The sequence below is a fragment of the Malaya genurostris genome, chromosome 3, assembly GCF_030247185.1.
Source record: "Malaya genurostris strain Urasoe2022 chromosome 3, Malgen_1.1, whole genome shotgun sequence".
Classification (NCBI taxonomy): domain Eukaryota; kingdom Metazoa; phylum Arthropoda; class Insecta; order Diptera; family Culicidae; genus Malaya; species Malaya genurostris.
Window position 1 is genome coordinate 214,938,093 of NC_080572.1, and position 19,638 is coordinate 214,957,730.

At 36.7% G+C, this 19,638-nt stretch overlaps 1 protein-coding gene across 2 annotated transcripts in view; it reads left to right on the forward strand.

Annotated features, from left to right (window-relative positions):
- Window positions 1–19,638, forward strand: part of LOC131435787 (uncharacterized) — a 48,375-nt gene that overhangs the window by 18,615 nt on the left and 10,122 nt on the right. For both annotated transcript variants that reach the window (XM_058603981.1, XM_058603982.1), the window contains one exon: window positions 11,783–12,070. In XM_058603981.1, the coding sequence (XP_058459964.1) occupies window positions 11,795–12,070 (276 nt within the window). In that variant the 5' untranslated portion in view covers window positions 11,783–11,794. The remainder of the gene's footprint in view (window positions 1–11,782; window positions 12,071–19,638) is intronic.

Genomic DNA, 19,638 nt, shown 5'->3' on the forward strand with positions numbered 1-19,638 from the left:
CTCTTATTTTAAGGGTTTCCGAAGAATATCGATAAACCGGAAGTTGCCATATTACATTTCGAAACTAGCTTGAACATCGTTTCCCGGCATCTGCTCTTCAAACCTTTGAATCACGTAACAACCTCAAACTTTGTTTTCTTGCATCTAATCATCAATTCCGTTTCAAAAGTATTCCAATTATAAGAGTATTCAATGAATATCTATAAACCGGAAGTCGCCATCTTGGATTTCGAAATGACCCCATACATCATTTTCCAGCCCCTACTCATCAAATCCGTTCCGAGAATAGATTTCAAGGAATATCGAACTCGCCATTTTTTATTTCAGAAGGAAGACATATTTTTTTGGTACTTATACACATCAAATCCATTCCGAAAATATCCACATTGTAAGGGTATTCAAAGAATATCAATTGACCGATAGTCGCCATCTTGGACTTCGAAACTACCTAAAACATCGCTTTCCGGTACGTACACATCAAATCCGTTCCAAAAACACCAATATTTTAAGGGTTGTCAAGAAATATCGACCAATCGTAAGTCGCGATCTTGAATTTCGGAACTACCACAAACATTGTTTTCCGGAATCTACTCAAGTCGCCATTTCATACAAAAGCCTCTTTTGACGAAGTAGGTTCGTAAAAATATTCTACGTTATTTGGGATTTTGTTCGTGAAAAGAGTTACGTAAAAGGGAATAACGTAAAAAAAGTGTTCGTAAACGAAGGTTTGGGTGTAAACTTTATTTGATAATTGATCACAACTGTTTCTAGTTTAAATTTCAGAAAGAACAAAATTTCATGACACTCTAACTCTCGTCAGGAAAGTATACCGACATATTAGCAGAAAATTTCTATTCTTCGAAGTTGTCAAAATATTAAAAAAAAAATCAAATTACAAAATCGTGTACAGAAACCGATCGAAATTCCGTAAGGCTCAAATAAAAGATGTCCTCTCACTGATAAATACGTTTTGATGTTTTCTATGTAAATGTATTAGAATTGCTGGAGAATTACCATTTCGCTCAGTTCGACGAGATTGGCAAATGTCTGTGTGTGCATGTATGTGTTCCTTTTCACGTTTTATTAATCCACTGAATTTTTACGAAGATGGCTGAACCGATTTCAACTAACTTAGGCTCGTTTGAAATGAAGTACCCGGCTAACCACACTTTTTGTGATACGCTCAATTTTCTCGGAAGTGACCGAACTGATTTCAACAGGCTTCAGCTGCTTTGAAAGCTACCATTGGCTGACATTTACGGAGATATGATCGCATAATGAAGTAACCGACAAAGTTCACGCTAGATTTTCTCGAAGATGAAAGAACCGATTTCAACAGTCTTAGGATCATTTGGAAGGTACTATTAGATCATTGATCAAGTTTAAAGCTTATATGATCATCACTTCCAGTTCTGGAGATATAGTCATATAAGTGACGTAACCGACAAGTAGTGCTTTTTCTATCCGCACAATTATTTCAGATTTTTCCAATGATCAAGTTTAAATTAATTATTACTTACCATGTCTTGTGCCATGGTCAAACTTGCTCAGTCTGGTATATAATTTTATCATAAATCGTCGTTTGGTCTATAATTTAATCATCGATGGACGCTGGCAAAGTTGAAGGAAGATCCACTTTTTTATCGAAAAATTGTGTTCCGCGACGGAGCTCATTTCTGGTTGAATGGAACAAACAAAATTCTCGCCTCTGGAGTGAAGACCAACCAGAAGCATTGCAAGAGCTACCAATGCATCCCAAAAAAGTTACGCTTTAGTGTGAATTATGGACCGGTAGTATTATTCGTGAAAACCGCCCGATGTGTTGGAGGGTGTGCGCCAAAACTGGACCTTGCGCATGGGCCATCTAAAGCGAAGCCGCGACCAATATTTGCATGAAATCATTTTCAATCATTAATCTAGTGATCCCAATAAAGATTTCATCAATTTTCTCAAATTTTTTAATGATGATTTTTTTTGAAAATCAAATCCTATACCTCTGGTTTCTGAAATTTTGTCGAGCATGCGACGTGAGCTTTTGCGAACTACCCGAAGCAACGCGAACAAATTTTTTGTCAAAAGTTTGTCCGAGTTCGGGTCAAAAAATATTATCAATTCTCTCAATCACGTAATATGTTTTAATGAGACTCTTTCAATGGCAAGAAAACGGCACTATCACACCACTAGGTGGATTAAGAAGAGTTTTTTTTCAAACTAGTCTTTACTTCGAATTTCACAATCTTATTTCACTGATCCGAGATCAATATCACTGAACAAACAAGTTTCAATAAAGCCTATGAACCGTATACGATTAATAAAAATATTAATCAAAATGAAATGTAATTGTTGAGAGTAAATTTCAAAAAAATATTTCTTAACCCATTCTAGTACTTATTGCGTACTTTACACAACGAGCATAGTAAGTTGTCGGATCATGTTGAATTAGATTATAACTACACAAAAACACATGTCTGGAAACACGCACCGGAAACGGGTTGTACGATTTCAGCAATTTAAAGTTTCAAGTGATGAGAGTGCGTCAATACCGTGTTTAACTTCGCGGTTTCGGTACTAAATCATAGCTGAAAACTTTTCGGTATCTACTTAATTTTTAGAACTGTTGGACTACTAATTAATCCATCTACTGGCAACCCATTTTAAGCGATTGTACAATCCGCCACTAGTATGTTAATTGCTGAAAACTTGTTCAAAACAAGTTGAAGCGCCTTTACCTACTCTTCACGCGTTCCGACAAGCCCCTGAACTGAATGTACGTAGCATGTTCCCTTTCGCAATCACCGCACGGAGTGTTACCAAACTCCCCCAGAAAGTTCTGCATTGATTAGTTCTCGGTCTGACTCAACAAGCAACCGATTAATCATCATTTGCCTCTCTGCGGCCACTCAAACGAGCAGACCATTTTCACACGTGCATAAACAACGCCGCCGCTGGTCCGACACCTACTGCTCCACAGATCAACTAGAGCGGAAAAGTTGATGTGTTTTCTTCACTTCCATCCGGTTAATGTTTTCACTACTATTTCAACTATGTACGCATTGCATTGTCCAAACGATCCGCGCACTACAATCACCTGGAGAAACTTTCATCCGCATCTACGATTTGAAACCATCCCGCCATCTGCTATGGAAGTGGAAAGCCCATAATGCACATTAGGCGCGGTGAGCAAATCTGTTACACATCTTTTTGCGCTTCAACCAACTAAAGATAAGCGTTATTAATTGCACGACTTGCATAATGCTGCGCTGTGTACTTCCGCGCAACTCTAACTAATATCAAAAGGAAAGGCGGATTTCACGATTTAGACTTCATTTCAGCTGGGTTCGTCGCTTATTTATGCGTAATACATCACAAATCTCTTCACTTCATTCATTGTCCAGCATTAGGTCGGGTGCTTTGTTGTTAAATATTTCTGATTTGATATATGGTGGCATCACAGCAAAGGCATAACACGACGTTACAATAATTCATTACTGATGTCATGATTGAAGAATAGGCAAACCGGAGTCTTATTATTGCGCTTCTTGTGTGACATTTGACCATTTTGTTTAAACAGACCACCCCACATTGTCAGTTCGGAATAAATTCCGAAAAAAAATCGAACGAGTGAAAAATATGGAATTCAGTACCATTTTATAATCTGAGTTTCTACTTGAGAAATCCCTTCATCATCAGTGATGCATGTTTTCGTCTGAAATCTGTGAAAAACGTTCTAATAATCTATCATTCTTGCGACGTATTGTAAAAAAAGCCGGGTGAGTAATGCCGAATTCATAACTGGATGACGTGATCATGAATAAAACTGACAGGCTTCCCTCAAACTTTTGAATATCGAAAATCGGTTTGTGTAAGCTTCGAGATTTATAACGGTGCATCTATACTAAAGTGCGAATTTCATTAATATCGACACTAGAACTTCAATGGATTCAATTAGTTCTTAGGGGCCGATTATTGGTAGTAACAAGAGCCAAATTGTGACATTGCTTCCATACTAAATAAGTTCGAGGGTATTTTCCTTGAATGCAAAACTTCAGCCACTGAATATTGTCGAAAATAATTACCCCGTATTTGGTTCGAACAGCATTCAAAGTACATCGACCAATAAGTAAGAGAGAGTTTTCTTTTGATAAGAAAGAATTGAATAATAGCCTGTTCGCACTATATTGGGACGGGACCGTCCGGGATTATCCAGGACGTTTTTTTTCCTCATCCCGTCCCGGTCGTCCCAGTATAGTGCTAACAGGCTATAATGCTTAATACAGTTTTCAGTCACTTGGCGTGGACTGTTCAATGTGAATAACAATGCTATTTTCCACGCAAGTATCGAATTGGGTAAAACCACTACTCCTTTTCTATCTGACGCACCAGAAATGATTGAAGATTGACCATAGCTTTATTCTTATACACGTGGGGTTAACCATCTGGATTGATACGTACCTGACCACATCAAAAACCGTCGACCGAATGCGAGAAATATAAGCAAGCTTTTCTCCTTGATTTCAAAAGTTTAAAATATCTCAATTTTTGGATGTATGTGATTGTCTCACACTGATGAAAGCATAATGATAAGTTGATGACCACATTTCCGATGGCATGTAGACAAAATTACCTATACTGATACGTTCGAAACAGTAAGATATATTCACGATCAAAAGCTTATCACTCTTCCAGAGGGTAAATTATTGAAAGGCACCACACAGTAATGTAAGACGTACTCACGTCAAAACTACTCAGTTGCCAGCAACAGCGAAATAATTTTGCAATGCAAAAAAAAACATTCATTACTATTTCGGTTTTGCTGCGAGCATAGCCGATGTTTTTAATCGATGCAATCTATCGTCATATAAAAATGTTCGGAAAGAAAAAAGGATGACATACACGTTAAAAAACTTTTTTATTCAGTATTATACGAAAATTCTCCTCTAATTTAACGCAGATGTAACGAACAATGAAATATCTGACACCACATGCGCACTCTAAAGTGAGCAAAACGCATTCAAACCAATACACACAAAATCTAAATCGAAAAGAGCCGAGACAAATATGCGAACATTTTCTATATAGAATCTATCAGGATGTAAACCTACACTAAACAGGTTATTCCGCTTCCGATTCGCATATTTAAACAGATAAATAATTCAAATAGTTCTTTAGATAAGATTTGGAGTCATCAGAAGAGATGATTTTGCATAATGTTCCCCATCGTTAATCTCATTTCGTTGAATATTGCTCCAATGCAATCGATCAGCAGCTGGATGACGCAATCGCTCTTGTGTAAAACGAAACTCGCACTCGAAACGTCTCGCAGCAGAACTGCGTCCTGTGAGAGTTGATGCAATACTAAAACAATTTTTGTGAAGGAATTTCTTTTAAGTGATTTCATTTGTAATTTTTTCACAAATGTGCGGCCCTAACGGCCACAAAAATAGCAACATAAAGAATTTTTATGTCGATTATTTCATTTTACATTTGCATATTTCAGTGAAAGAAACTATTAAAATGCTGTACAGTATTCATTTCTGACATTCATAGGGGCACATTGTAGAATTCTCTACGATATTAAACACTGTTTGGAACATTTTTCTCGAGCGCGAAGCATTCAAATGTTGGCTTTATTCGAACTCGTTTGGTGCGAATTTCGCACTACGAAAAGTGCGCAAAGCCAATCAAATTATTCTAGATTTGCACTAAATTGATGATTTTTATCTCCGATTTGCAAAGAAGCATCTTTAAAAAACATTTTCAGCCATAAGAAGGGCTGATTTTGTATAATGTTCACCATCATTGTTTTCTTTTCGTTGTATTTTGCTCCAATGCAAACGACCAGTATCTGGATGACGCAATCGCTTTTGTGTAAAGCGAAACTCGCACTCGGAACGTCTTACAGCAGAACTGCTTCCAGTGAGATGTGATTCAATACTAAAACAATTTTGGTGAAGGAATTTCTTTTCATGTGATTTCATTTGTAACCTTCTCAACTTTAATTTTAAATTATTTGTGATTATGTCATACATCGTATTTCCGATGGCACGTAGTGAAAAATATGTTGATACGTTAGATACAATAAGAGATATTCACGATAAGAACTTATCAAGTAATATAAGTATAAAGTATAAAGTAAGTTGTTCCTCCACAAAAAAAGTTGAAGTGTATTAATAATTCGATCAAATCAAACAGATGACAACAAGCCTTTAAAATCCTTATGCACCAACCTACCAATCTATGAAAAAATGTACATAACTAGTTCCATTATAATTCTGGTCTATATATTAGTTTAAATAGCAAAAAATTAACAAAATAGAGCAACTATCACCGGGAGGTACAATTTCGATACAATTTTACTGTATTCTTGTGATCGGGATCACAAAACAATCGTAAATTAAATTTGTAAATGTTTGTAATGGACTCATTCGCATTGTTGTTGATACCGTTCGTAACGACTCGTTTGAGCCTGTTCACACTTGTTAATAGTCCGCCGGGTGTAGAAGAAAATGAAAAAAATGCCATTAAATGAAAAATTTCTACGACTGTGTCGGCTAAAACTTTCTTCTCGCTAAGAGTGAATTCATAGCGCGATCATCTTGGTCTAGTTAATGCCAATTACGAATCATATGTTAATGTTGATGTGGTAGATTAGGTAAAACGCACCTCAGAGGCATTTCTAGTTTTTTTTTTCATTTTTGTCGCAACAATTTTAATGGAACTGAACGCTAAAATAAACGAAAAACATATGCCGTTAAGATTCGTAATTTGAGGTGTTCGTTTTATATTTTTTTTTATTTATAAAAACGACCGTAGTTATGTAACCAGTGAGCTTCTCTGTGAATCCTTCATGTTTTGCATTAAAAATACACTACTCTTCACAATGCGGGGCCGGGAGTCAATTAAAAAAAATCAAAAGTCCTAATTATGAGCGCCTATAACTCAATCATTTGTTTATGGGTTTATATAATTCAAGTGCCAATCGAATCAGGAACATTTAATTTAAATATGTATTGCAACGTCGTTTAACTATTTCAATAGTACACCATTGAAAAATCGGTTTATCGGTTCCAAATTTTTGTATCATGGTTATTCAGGGATAAACCCATGGTTGTGCTTCTTTTTTCGTTACGTTTCGTCTTAGACTTGTCGTCCTGGGTATGCGATTCAATGTATAAGGCACTGGTCTTACAAGCCAGTTGTCGTATGTTCGAGCCCCGACCTGAAAGAATTCTTAGTGTCGATATGAATCGACTGCGAACTCCGTTTGATACAGAAGGTCAAACTCCACAAATGTATCGTAATATCATGGCTTCGCTTAGACTCGTCAGTGCATAACAGTGTAACTTTTTGTTTTGCACCGAAATTAACGTCTTTACTGAAGTGCCAAACGAAAACATTGTTTTCGGTGTATACTGCCCGATACAGGTAGCAATCATTTAGGGGTTAACCCAAGTTTTTGCTTAGGACACATAACCGTCTTTTATTTTGCTTAGCGGTTTATGTTTATAGTTCAACGTACACTTTTATGCACTGACGAGTCTAAGACGAAACGTGAAGATAAATATTGTATCATGTTTATGAGGTCAGGATAATTATAAGTAATAATTCAAATGCCTTATAGACCTGATGATAATTTATGATAGTTTTGTAATTGATTCTGCAATTACTACCAGTTTTATGACACTATAATTAGTACCAGTAATATAATAATTTTTAAAAATTTTATAAAATCTTTTACCCGGTTCTAACAACTGAACTAAAAATTAAACAAATTGTACTAGCATAAATCCATACACACACCCTCAATATTGATTCCAAACATTCTCTTTAAAACATTATTGCCATTTCCACTCTTCAGATATCTAGTTTTGTGTGTGTGTGTGTGTGTGTTCAGTTTCAGTGAGAGCAAATTTAATGGTTCTAAGCAGAGATGCCAGGTAAAAAATTCAAATATCTTCAGACAGGGTAGCAAAATTCTGTATATCCGAAAAAACTGCAGTTAGCAAGTATGTCTTGCTGGCAGCAATTTCTCTATAAAGTATGACACGCTAAACTGACTTGACGAGCAAAAAAAACAAAAAGGTAGCAACAATTTCAAAAGTCTGTAAATTTTGACGAAAGTCTGCAAAAAACTCGTTTTTCAAAAGTCTGCACAACAAAAAATGTCTGCAGCACTATGTACGAAATCTGCAGATTTACAAACAAATCTGCAGATCTGGCATCTCTGGTTCTAAGGTACTTCATGGCCCATTTGTTGTATGCTATTCAGTTATTAGTACTTACGTTAAGTGTAATTTTCATTAAGGAAAATTGCATGTTCACCAGTTTGATGTTCTATACCGAAGCATTTATTGACATCAAAAAACTTCGAAATACAACAACGAGGAAATAGGATGAACTTTTATCATTCATTTTCAGAACGTATGCACAAGTTTTGACATAACGAAACAAATTTATACAAAAATGACGATGTATCACAAAAAATATTTTTTTATAAATCGCTTTCGCAAAAAACGTTTCTATTTCAAGGCTATTAGTTATAATTTCTTATATTTGATACACGAAAAAAAACGCTTGAAATTTTTACATTCAGAAAAGGCTTCAAACTCGTAATTAAAATCTAAGATATTCTTACTGATTGCATTGAAAACCGACATGACACACACATATTAATGAAAAATATTATCTGTCATTATTGTATTTTTATAGCGAAAATTATTCCTTTCAAATAAAGTTTATGTGGATGGTAAAGCTGGTTTCTTGAGTTTTGAAACATGCCGATTACCGATTCTTGACTTTGCTCTATAAACCTTATGAAGAATAGTGCAGTTGACAGAAATATGGTATATATAGTGGTTTTCCGTAGACTTTCGTGGAGTTTAAAGTTTTTATGCAAGATTTGTGATGTAGCAGTGAAGACAACTAAAAGAATTTCTTAATATTAAAAATGTTACTTGGGAATGACCTAAATTATGTGGTATAAAATGCCTCGAATTTCGTTTGCAAAAAATTACGTATAAGATAATAAATAAATAAATAACGATAAACAATCTTTCTTCGGGAAAGTATTCTTCTCACGAAAAGTCTATAAATTTGAACCTTTTTCGAGGGGGCGTGTTGTCCCACTTTTTTTGATGAATTTTTATTCGTTGATAAAGATTATCCTACTTATACGTTCAGATGCCCGTGCCTTCACGCAATTTGAAATGTTCATTTTTACTGCGCTTTTTGAGGTTTTTGAAAAATAAGATTTTAAATAAGTAAAATAAATACTACGAGAATTTATTTTTTATTATAATGAAGAAGAATAATGCATGTAACATTCACGTTGAACAATTGTTTGATGATATACGTTAAAATATTTACTGAACACTTCAAATGTATGCACAGCATCTCAGCAGCACCAATCTGATCATTGTGTTAGGAATGATTGCCGGTAAAAATTTGCTTTTATGGCTCTTATTTGTCAATAACAAACTAAAGAACAAATTTTAAAATGTATAAAAGATGCTGCAAGAAACAGAATTGAACATGCATTCCATTTGTAAACCCGCTCTTCCGATTCAATCTTCCTAAACATTAAGGAAAACTATACGAGTATCCAATATGCTACTCGGAGTGAACAATGTACACAACAACGTTCATGCACACTGTGTGCGGTGCAAAGGTGTGAAAATTTGTCATTTTTTTAAACTGTCGCCAAGTATAAGACTGTCACTGCTAACGATATACGCAGCTACTACGTTCAACAGTAACCAATGACACGAGAACTTGGGCGCAATCATGAGAGCCACGACACACGGCAGCAATAAAGAGAGCAGTTCATTTTGTCGCACTCTCTCACAGTAGTCAAAGCCACAGCGTTCGCTTTGGGGTAGTGTACGTGAATGCTGGATAGATAGCTACTGTATTCATTCTCGGTCACGATTTTCGAGAATATCATGAGCACAAAATGTCATGGCATTTTGATAACTGAGCTGTCGTATCCGCTGTGACCGCCCTGTGGCGATAAATTTGAGTTCATACGACGGTGGTTTCAATTACCGGTTCAATTACATCAACGTAATTCTTATGCGTAAATTTGCTTTCATGGTGTTTATATCTGCTTTGATAATTGAGTTTATATCTGCTTCGCAATGAAGATGATTCAAAAATATTATAACTATTTACTTGATTTCATACACGAAGTAGCAGGAGCGCTGGGTTTTGCCTTTCTGGTATGACGCACATACAAAAAATCTTGACGCAGAGACAAAAAATCTTGCGCTCCTGTTGCTTCTACAATTCTAATTCACGGCGAAGTGCAGTCGGTGACTGCTGCCTTTTTGTGCGGTTGTACTGCCTGCTGTTTCATGTCAACATCAAAATCAAAAATTTCACTGCTGAATTTAGTTATTACCGATCCAACCGGTACCTAAAATCCAATGTGAAGAGATTCGAACGGATTTGTAGCCACTAAGCTGCTAGTTTTCCAGTTTTACATAACTATAAAACATAACTTTTCAGAATAAACAGCACTGTTGTATGTGTTTATGTTATGTATTACACAGTCCACCATCTCGCGTGTCTGAGTTTTTCCACAACTCCAATCGACGTCTCCGCCCAAAGTACTAAATAAAGTGCTCCTCATGCCAGCTTAATAACTGTGCACTATTAAATTGATTACACTCGTATTAAACGAAATGGGCTTCTCCCCAAGTTCCCACCAAGTACTTGTACCCTTGTGTATGTAATGTCCATACGTACCGGTATTTATGTGCGCTAGTTTTTCGTACGAAGGATACCCCGGTATGAGCCCAGAAAACCACCCACATTTCGACCTTTCGGTGTTCACCCTGTGGTAGAACAAGTCCGAAGAATATTTATTCAAATTTGCCTCGCGCTCAAATTGTGGAACTTCCTGCACAGCCGGCCATTATTGTTTAAGGTTTCCTGTTTCTCCTGAGCCCAAGGTAACGTAAGTGTATTAGAGCTTCCCGGCGACGAGCGGCCGGACGATTCGAAACCAAATCAAGCTTCAGTATGAAACTAGAGAAAGTCCCCGTCACTGAAACAAGCGCCACGTTTTATCAGCGGCTTTCAATCGGTATTTTTAATTAGTTTTTTTTGTGTGCTTTACTTATTTGCATGAAAGAATAATACACATGCCAGAACGGAAACAATAACAACATGTGCCGCTGCTCCCATTCTGGAAAGTCCACCCATTCAGAGTAACACAGTAGATGTACCTCGTCGTTTCATGCAGTCTATTATGCTAATATCGCTTTGATTACAGACAGAAATCGCCTGCCCAGTACATAAGAAAAATACTAACCCAACAAACAGGCCCATAAATCAGTACAGGTTCGTTTGCCTCGCGAGCACATAAGCAAGCATGCCACTAATGTTTGACGCAAATGCCAGCCGAGAATGTTTTCTTATCAATCTGAACGAAATCTTAGCTACTTTCCACTACAGAAAACGCACGTTTTTCATGTCGGAATGAGCATAGCTTTCGTTTCGTTTTATAAATCATGGCAGGAAATGACTTTGCTTTCTATCATGGGGGGAACATTGCATGTCTATTAATTTTTGAGAATGAATTTCTTCGTTTTTGACAAAATTCATAACATCTACGTTCCAAAAACAATTAGGCTCGTTCACTATTTTTTATATTATATTAAAACTAGAAAGCTCATTTACATCCCTTTCTATTTGAAATAAAAATCTATAAAATAAACATTCTACATTCCACGAACTATTGATTAAATATTCTTTGATTTCCTTTCCACTTCCCCGACAGACTCGACACTAAATGGCTCCGCAAAATTCTACATTAATTCACGGATCCGCTGGGGGTAGCTCGACCGTCTCCGTCGAAGAGGAGCTGAGCAGCTACAGTCCAATTCTTCCTGCCAAGGCTAACCGCCGAAGACAAGCGTCTCCAAGACCTGTTAGCATTGCTGCACCTCCACCACCTCCAAATGGTGGAAAATCGATCGGCAGCACTAAACCGGATGCACAACGTTCTTCCCGGTGTAAAGACGGTCTTCGCGAAGGAACTGAACAGGGAGCGATAAAACGCGAATCGGTATGTAGCAAAATCCCACTATTTACCCGAAAGTCGGCACGTAAACCTCAAGTTTCCGACTGTTAAATTATCCAAAGTTGTTTAAATTTAAAAAAAAAAACAAGTAAGCACTACAGTCTCAAGAAAATGATACAGTTTACTAAAGGATTGATTCCCACGTGCAGTACTAAAGTTATCAAAAGAATCTCCCCTAGTAAAACTGAACGCATATTGCTAGAACACAAAATTCACCCCTCGACCACTGTTTGATCGATGCGAGCTTGAATCATGATGATATAAATAAAACAAAATTCACCTCACGAATAGCGCAAACTTATGTATTTTTTACCCTTTGGCTGTTGAACTTATTCAATCCAATGTTGTTTCCCATCTCCTTTTCGCCTTGATAGTCCACCCGCCTAGATGGTAATCGTTTATTTTCCTGTCAGTATCGTTGAATCAGAGACTCCATATTGACAAATTAAACACCCCATAAAGTACTATAAATGTGCCCTTGCCACTATTATGCCGTGCCGAGGGGATGCTACCCTGGACGCCTGCCTGGTGACTATTCGCAAACAAACCGCCACCCACAGCCGGTATCGCGATTTCACTTTTAATCGTCCCCGAATCTCGCCGATGATAATGAAATTTGATTTGATTCCGTTGCCTGTCACAACGGGAAACGTTGAATCAAATTGGCTATTGGATTGCGGGAAAATTCACTGATATTTCCTCCGATTCGGCCTCATCTATCTCGGATCAGTTCAGTAATTGGTGAAAGGAGAGCGTTCTGCATGGCGCAACTTTGTCCACCGCCATTCGGTGCGATGGAACCGCAATAAACTTTTACGACTTTTGATTTACTGCTTTGTTCCACGACCCAGATGGAGGAGCTTTCACGATAGCAAACCAAGTGATATGCTTTTCATTAATCGTTTCCGGTCATCTGGAAAATTCATGCAATGCCCAGAGCTTAATTAATTTGCTTCAATGATCCCGATTAGTAGGCTCCAATCAGTAGCTAATTTCTGTAAATTACCGTAAGTATTATCCAGAGTTTCGGAATAACTATGTCAACAATGCAATATAAATATCGCAGGTTTGGCAAAAAGATATCCATTTATTTTTCGTGAACTTCTGTATTCTAGATTGATTCATTTTGGGTCAAACATACACCGTTTTATTATATAATTTGTTGACATTTTAAGGGTAGCTTTATAATGCCTCTTTCATAGAAGTCTTAATTTCTATTGGCGAAAAAAAGTGATCGATTTTCACAGTGATACGAATTTCTTAAAACTAAGGGTGAATCCAGAGTGGGCGCGACACGCGAAGCGATGCGTAACGCGAAAGTTATCTAATAATAACGAGTGTCAAAGTGATAGTAGTAACAAAACAATATAATTTAGTTGTATTCCTATTTAATGAAAAGAAAATTTTGATCGAAACGAATCGAAATCATCTTGACTGAATCCGCTCTCATTTAAGCCATCTACATGCTGTAGTGTTAATCGCCTGTAGCTGTATCCGAAGTTTTAGCTTTTTTTGCAGAATGCGAATCTTTCTCACGCGACAATGTAAAAAAAAATTTAGGGAAAAATAATTTAGGGAACCTTCGGTCGCTCGTTAATCGCATGAAAAACTGTGCACGTACTGCTTCGTTGTTTGTCGCACCGAAAATCGCTTGTCACTACGCAACGCCTCGTGTTTGCTCTGAAATACATGTTAATTTTTTGCTGTAAACAAATGAATGAAATACAGAACTTTAATGATCGCATCGCGTCGCTTTCTCTCTGGCTTCACCCTAAGAAAGTTTTCCAATGCAAGATTATTATGGCCTGGTACCAGGCTCCCTGAGTTTTTGGCGAGTCACTAAAGACGATACATCCAGGGAACAAATTCTACTAATAAACTTATTTTATTCCATAATCGCATCTAATCTCAGTTAGTCCCCCCGCACAATCCCTCCTGAACTTTCCCAAACCCAACAAGGGTCGGAATTGGATTTTCTATATTGTAGACTAACTGAGACAAATAAACTGATCCAATCGGAAATAGTATCACCTAATCCCCGAACAATCTCTTTTAAACTCTATGAAATCGACACCATCTCTCCTACACATTTCTAAACTCGCTAATTCATCATTCTTAAACTTCATGTTTTGCCTTCCTCTATAGAAACGTATTCGAATTGCTAAAAATACCAATTTTCAAACGGAGCCTCGGAGACCCACGGTATTATATACCATTCGACTAAGTTTGACAAGATCGGAAAATGTCTGTGTGTGTATATGTGTGTATGTGTATATGTTTGTATGTGTGTACTTTTCGAAGATATTTTTACCATAATTTTCTCAGAGATGGCTCAACCGATTTTAACAAGTTTAGACTCGTTTGAAAACTTCTATTGGGCTATTAATCAAGTTCGAAGATCAAATGGCTGTGATTTCTGGTTCCGGAGATATGATGGTATAAGTTACGACACAGACAAAACGCGTTGTTTTCAGCATTCAATTTTCTAAGAGATGGCTTAACCGATTTCAACAAGCTCTGGTTTGTTAGAAACCTACTATTGGGCTATTGATCAAGTCCGAAGATCACATGGCTGGGACTTCCGGTTCCGGAGATATAATGGTATAAGTGACGTAAGCGACAAAACGCGTTATTGTTTTACCGCGCCATTTTCTCAGAGTAGGCTTAGCCGATTTTAACAGATCTAGGCTCATTTGAAAGCTACTATTGAATTATGAACCAAGATCGAAAATCAAATAGCTGTCATTTCTGGTCCCGAGCATTTAATGGTATAAGTGACGTAAACGAATAACCGCACATTTTTCATCAATCAAATTTGGTAGGGTAATGGCGAACATTTCTGTTTCGAGAGATATTATATTATAGGTGACGTAACCGACAAATCACAGTGTTTTTCAATCCAATCAAATTTCTCGGAGATAAAAAAAGACTTAGTCTCGATTGAAAGCTACTATTAGGTTATTTTATAAACTCACAATACTAATGGTACAGGATGAAATCTTACAAATGTTTTAATGAGACTGTTTAAATTGCAAAAGAAAGACATTATCACACCACAAGGTGGATTGAAAAAGGTTTTTTTGCTATGACTGAGTGGAAAAGATTAAAATAGTTAAATGAATGAAAAACTCACAGAAAAGATGATTTTTTGAAAAAAGATACACCCAGAAGCAAGACTAGAACCTGCGTTCCACTGCATTCCATACATACGCGTTTTACCATTTTCGCCACCATGATTTGTAGTAGACACAGTTATACAATAGTACTATGTACATCGAACATGTTCTAATCCTAGCCGCCGCACGATCGACGCCTTCTTCTCTGCTCATCACACACACCAGTCTTCTCGCTCTATATTTTATCTTTATGCCTTCAGCGACGGACACTATGAAGGCTTTTTATTTATAATCATTACCACAGAAAGTCATAATAATTTTTTTCTTAAACCTTTTCATCTTTCTTTCATAAATTTGTCAAAATCCACTAAATCTTGTTTAAGTTCTAACCTACTTTTAGATTTTAGACTAATAATTTTAGATTGACTTCCCCTTAGACAAAACAAAAGAATCGAACAGAAAAACCTCTTCATTATCCACCAAATGGTGTAAAAAAGCCGGCACCGAAAGAATCAACAATAGTACATTTGAACTTGATCATGAATCACTTGCCGGTTTCTCCATTTATACAATTGTATCTCCGAAGCAAAAAGTTTACGCTATGAGCCTTGTGAATTTATCACTTTACTTTTTTTAAATATGCTTAAGATTTTCTAATACTGTTAAGGCATCTTCGAGAATATTTGACGTATTGAAAAAACTGCAATTTATCGGTCACGTCACTTCTACGATTATATTTATCGAACTGGAAATGTTCGCCACGATCCTTCCGATCTGAATCAAAAACGTTTAAATAAGCCTAAGTTTATTGAAATCTGTTGGCCATCTCCTAAAAAAATTACCCAATAGAAAAAAAACAGAATCTGTTGGTCATCTCCGAAAAAAAAATTACCCAATAGAAAAAAGAATGGTTACGTCACTTATTCAATTATACCTCCGGAACCGGTAGCATCAGTCATTTGATAAATGAATTCACTTTCAAATTTTTCACTTATAGAAATCGATCCGAGCAACCTCCGAGCTCGGGGAACGGGTATAACGTGGTGGGTAAGTCGACGCCTTTCACGCAGCCCACCTAGGTTCGATTCCCACTCCCGCACATGGGGTCAGACAGTTTTTCTGACCGAAGAGATGAATGACCTTAAGGTTTGAGCGAAACAAAACAAAACAAAAACCTCCGAGCTCAAGTTTTTGCTGAAATCGGTTCAGACATCTCCCAGAAAATTGAACGGAAAGAAAAATCAGTGCTCAAGTAGTAATCCACAATTAGTTCTGATATGGCAAAGTCCAAACTATGTTATAACATTGGCACGAACATGTTTTGTATGTTACATCAGATAAAGTAAGGTTTTTGGATCATAAATAGTTATCAAATATTTATTTGAGGTTCTCAAGCCCAACACCTTTTTATCATATCGAACTAACTATCATGTGATCAAGTAATCGTTACAAGTTGAAAACGAGTTTATTTCACGTTTCGAAACCATTATAAACACTTAGTGTATGTAAAAATTGTTACTGTGAATTCGACCGTCCCACGACAAAAGGGCCTAACTGCAAATGACAGTTTCTCTTTGTTTACTTTTTTTTTTACGATTTACCGAACAGATTTTATATTTGACGCTTTACTTTTCGCAAAACTTTCAAGGAAAAACTACAAGCTTTCAATTTATATTGGAAACTTTAGAGAATTTGCAATAATGGCTTCGTAATAATCCAAAGAGAATTGTTATAGCAGTAGTTCAGATATTACAAAATAATAACATACAATTTCTGCCCTGATTCATACAACTATTGATTAGTTTTCACAACGTAGTGAAAACAAAAATGCAATGTATTAAACATATATGTAACAAAGATATTAATTTTTTGTATATTTATGTTCAATAATGTCTCCGGTGCTTCTGAAATCGGAAAGCGGCAACCAGATTAGGCGAAATCGGTTTATTTAGCCTTCTGCTGACAATGACTACCAATTGAAATAATTTGGTGACGATATAATTTTTTGATTGCTCTTCACCCTAAAATTCCAGAACACGAAGTCCATCCGGATGAAATTCAGGAGTTTTGTATGAGACTATAAGACAGGTCATTTGTACCTTAGTTTGTAAAAGTTGGTCATCTTTGTAATCTCTGAGGAAAGTGACTAGCAAAGCAAAGCCTTGTTATTACATTCCTGTAGTGGAATTTGACCTTCTGTTTCAACAGACTTCGCAGACGATTCAGAGTGTACAGAACCATTGCTGGCTGGTGCTACGATTCTACTGGCACTGCGAATCCTTCCAGGTCGGGGCCCGAACATACGACAACCGGTTTGTAAGACCAGTGCCCTATGCATTGAACCGCCAACCCGGGACAAAAGTGACTAAGTAGTTTTAAAATGAATTTTTTTGCTAATCTTTCTGTAATTCCGGAACCGGAAGTCGGATTCAAATAAAATTCAGGAGCTTTGTTTTCAAATAAAATTCAGGAACTTTGTACTGAGCTATAAGACCTTTCATTTGAATCTAAGTTTGTTAAAATCGGTCCAACCATCTCTGAGAAAATTGAGTGCACAAAAATGTTACACATACATAAATTTCGGATATTTGTACCCGGAACCCGAATCTATTCCGCCGAAAGCCGACGTTTATTGGCCGGGTTCGGGTACCTACAAAATGTAAAAACAATCAATAAATTAAAATATTCCCGCTTTGCCTCTGCTCTTGTGCTATAAAATCGTATCCAGATATTTGAATAACTATTTCGTAAAAAAATTGAAGTGCCTTCAAAATTTTATTGTGAAAACTTCATTCGTATTAGTAAATAGTACGGTAAAATAGAAACATAAAGCGCGGAGTGCATAATCTATCTACTTCTCTGAACGCAATTGGACGTTTGGACGTTTGGACAAACAAACTGCATTCGACTGTACAAACATTAATTTCTAAAATTTTACTTTTCCGCTTTACATCCACAAAATCAATTCCCTAAATACGACCAGTATACAACAAATTCAACTTTCTTTGCGTTTCGCCTTCGGCTCGTCAATGCTTAAAGCAGTTCAAATTGAACTGCCATCTCGTGCCTAGCAGTTCAACTTAAACCGCTAAGCAGACGCAAAGTTTGCACTATTTATGCAACCCTTAAATAATATAACACAGGTGTTATATTATTTCTGACGTCTCAGGCGTAAACGAATGACGACTGGCTACTGGTCGCCGCAGATTTTGAACATTTAGGGGTTTTTTGTTTTGTGCAAAAAAGCACATCTTTTGTTTCAACTTTCTTTGCGTTTCGCCTTCGGCTCGTCAGTGCTTAAAGCAGTTCAAATTGAACTGTCATCTCGCTGCCATATGTGCTTTTTTTGCACAACCCCTAAATGTTCAAACTCTGCGGCGACCAGTAGCCAGTCGTCATTCGTTTACGCCTGAGACGTCAGAAATAATATAACACCTGTGTTATATTATTTAAGGGTTGCATAAATAGTGCAAACTTTGCGTCCGGTTAGCGGTTTAAGTTGAACTGCTAGGCACGAGATGGCAGTTCAATTTGAACTGCTTTAAGCACTGACAAGCCGAAGGCGAAACGCAAAGAAAGTTGAAACAAAATATGTGCTCTTTCGCACAAAACAAAAAACCCCTAAATGTACAACAAATTGCCTTTCGCATACACTTTAAATTTCGTTACTAAATTCGAACAATCATATCATCAAATTATTCTGAACTGTCTTTATCTAATCAAATTAATTATTTGAATATGTCGCACGATTGTACGATTAAAATCTATGCGTGAGTAGTAATAACTCAATACATCAAGTATATCAAAGTTTTCGTATTATTGTATAAACGATAATTTCCACGCTCTGTATTAGTTGTTCAATTACATTTTCCGAAACTTCAAGATTCATGCTTGGTCGCAAAATTTGGTGGTGAAGATATGAATATTATTTATAATATTATATAATCTAATTTGCCTGTTTTTGGGGGACATCTGACATATAGGTTTCCAATTTTACCTCTCACAAAAAACCTTCAGAAGCAAATGACGATAACTTCATAATAACGATGAGAAATTCATCAATTATGACTGAACACTTAATTTGAATTCTTGCAATCAGTTTTACAATTAGTTACACATAAAAAGAATGTTATTCAAAGCAAGGATGGCTTTTATCGTATCAAAGAACGCTCACTGGAAACTCTTCACACGATTGAAACAGTGCCATCAAAGAGAGACGGATATCATCGCAACAACAAAAACCCGGCATGGCTCATTTAACATAGAATCGACACCAGTGCGAGAGCGAATTTCTCTCGATGATCTGAGAATCAATGGTTAGTACGCTGCTGTGGGGATCCTCTCTGAACTAACAAACGGTCGCTTATTCTCGTTTCGCGATCCGATTCTATACAGGCAGTTGATAATTGCGATAGAATCATTTTACTATTACCGCTT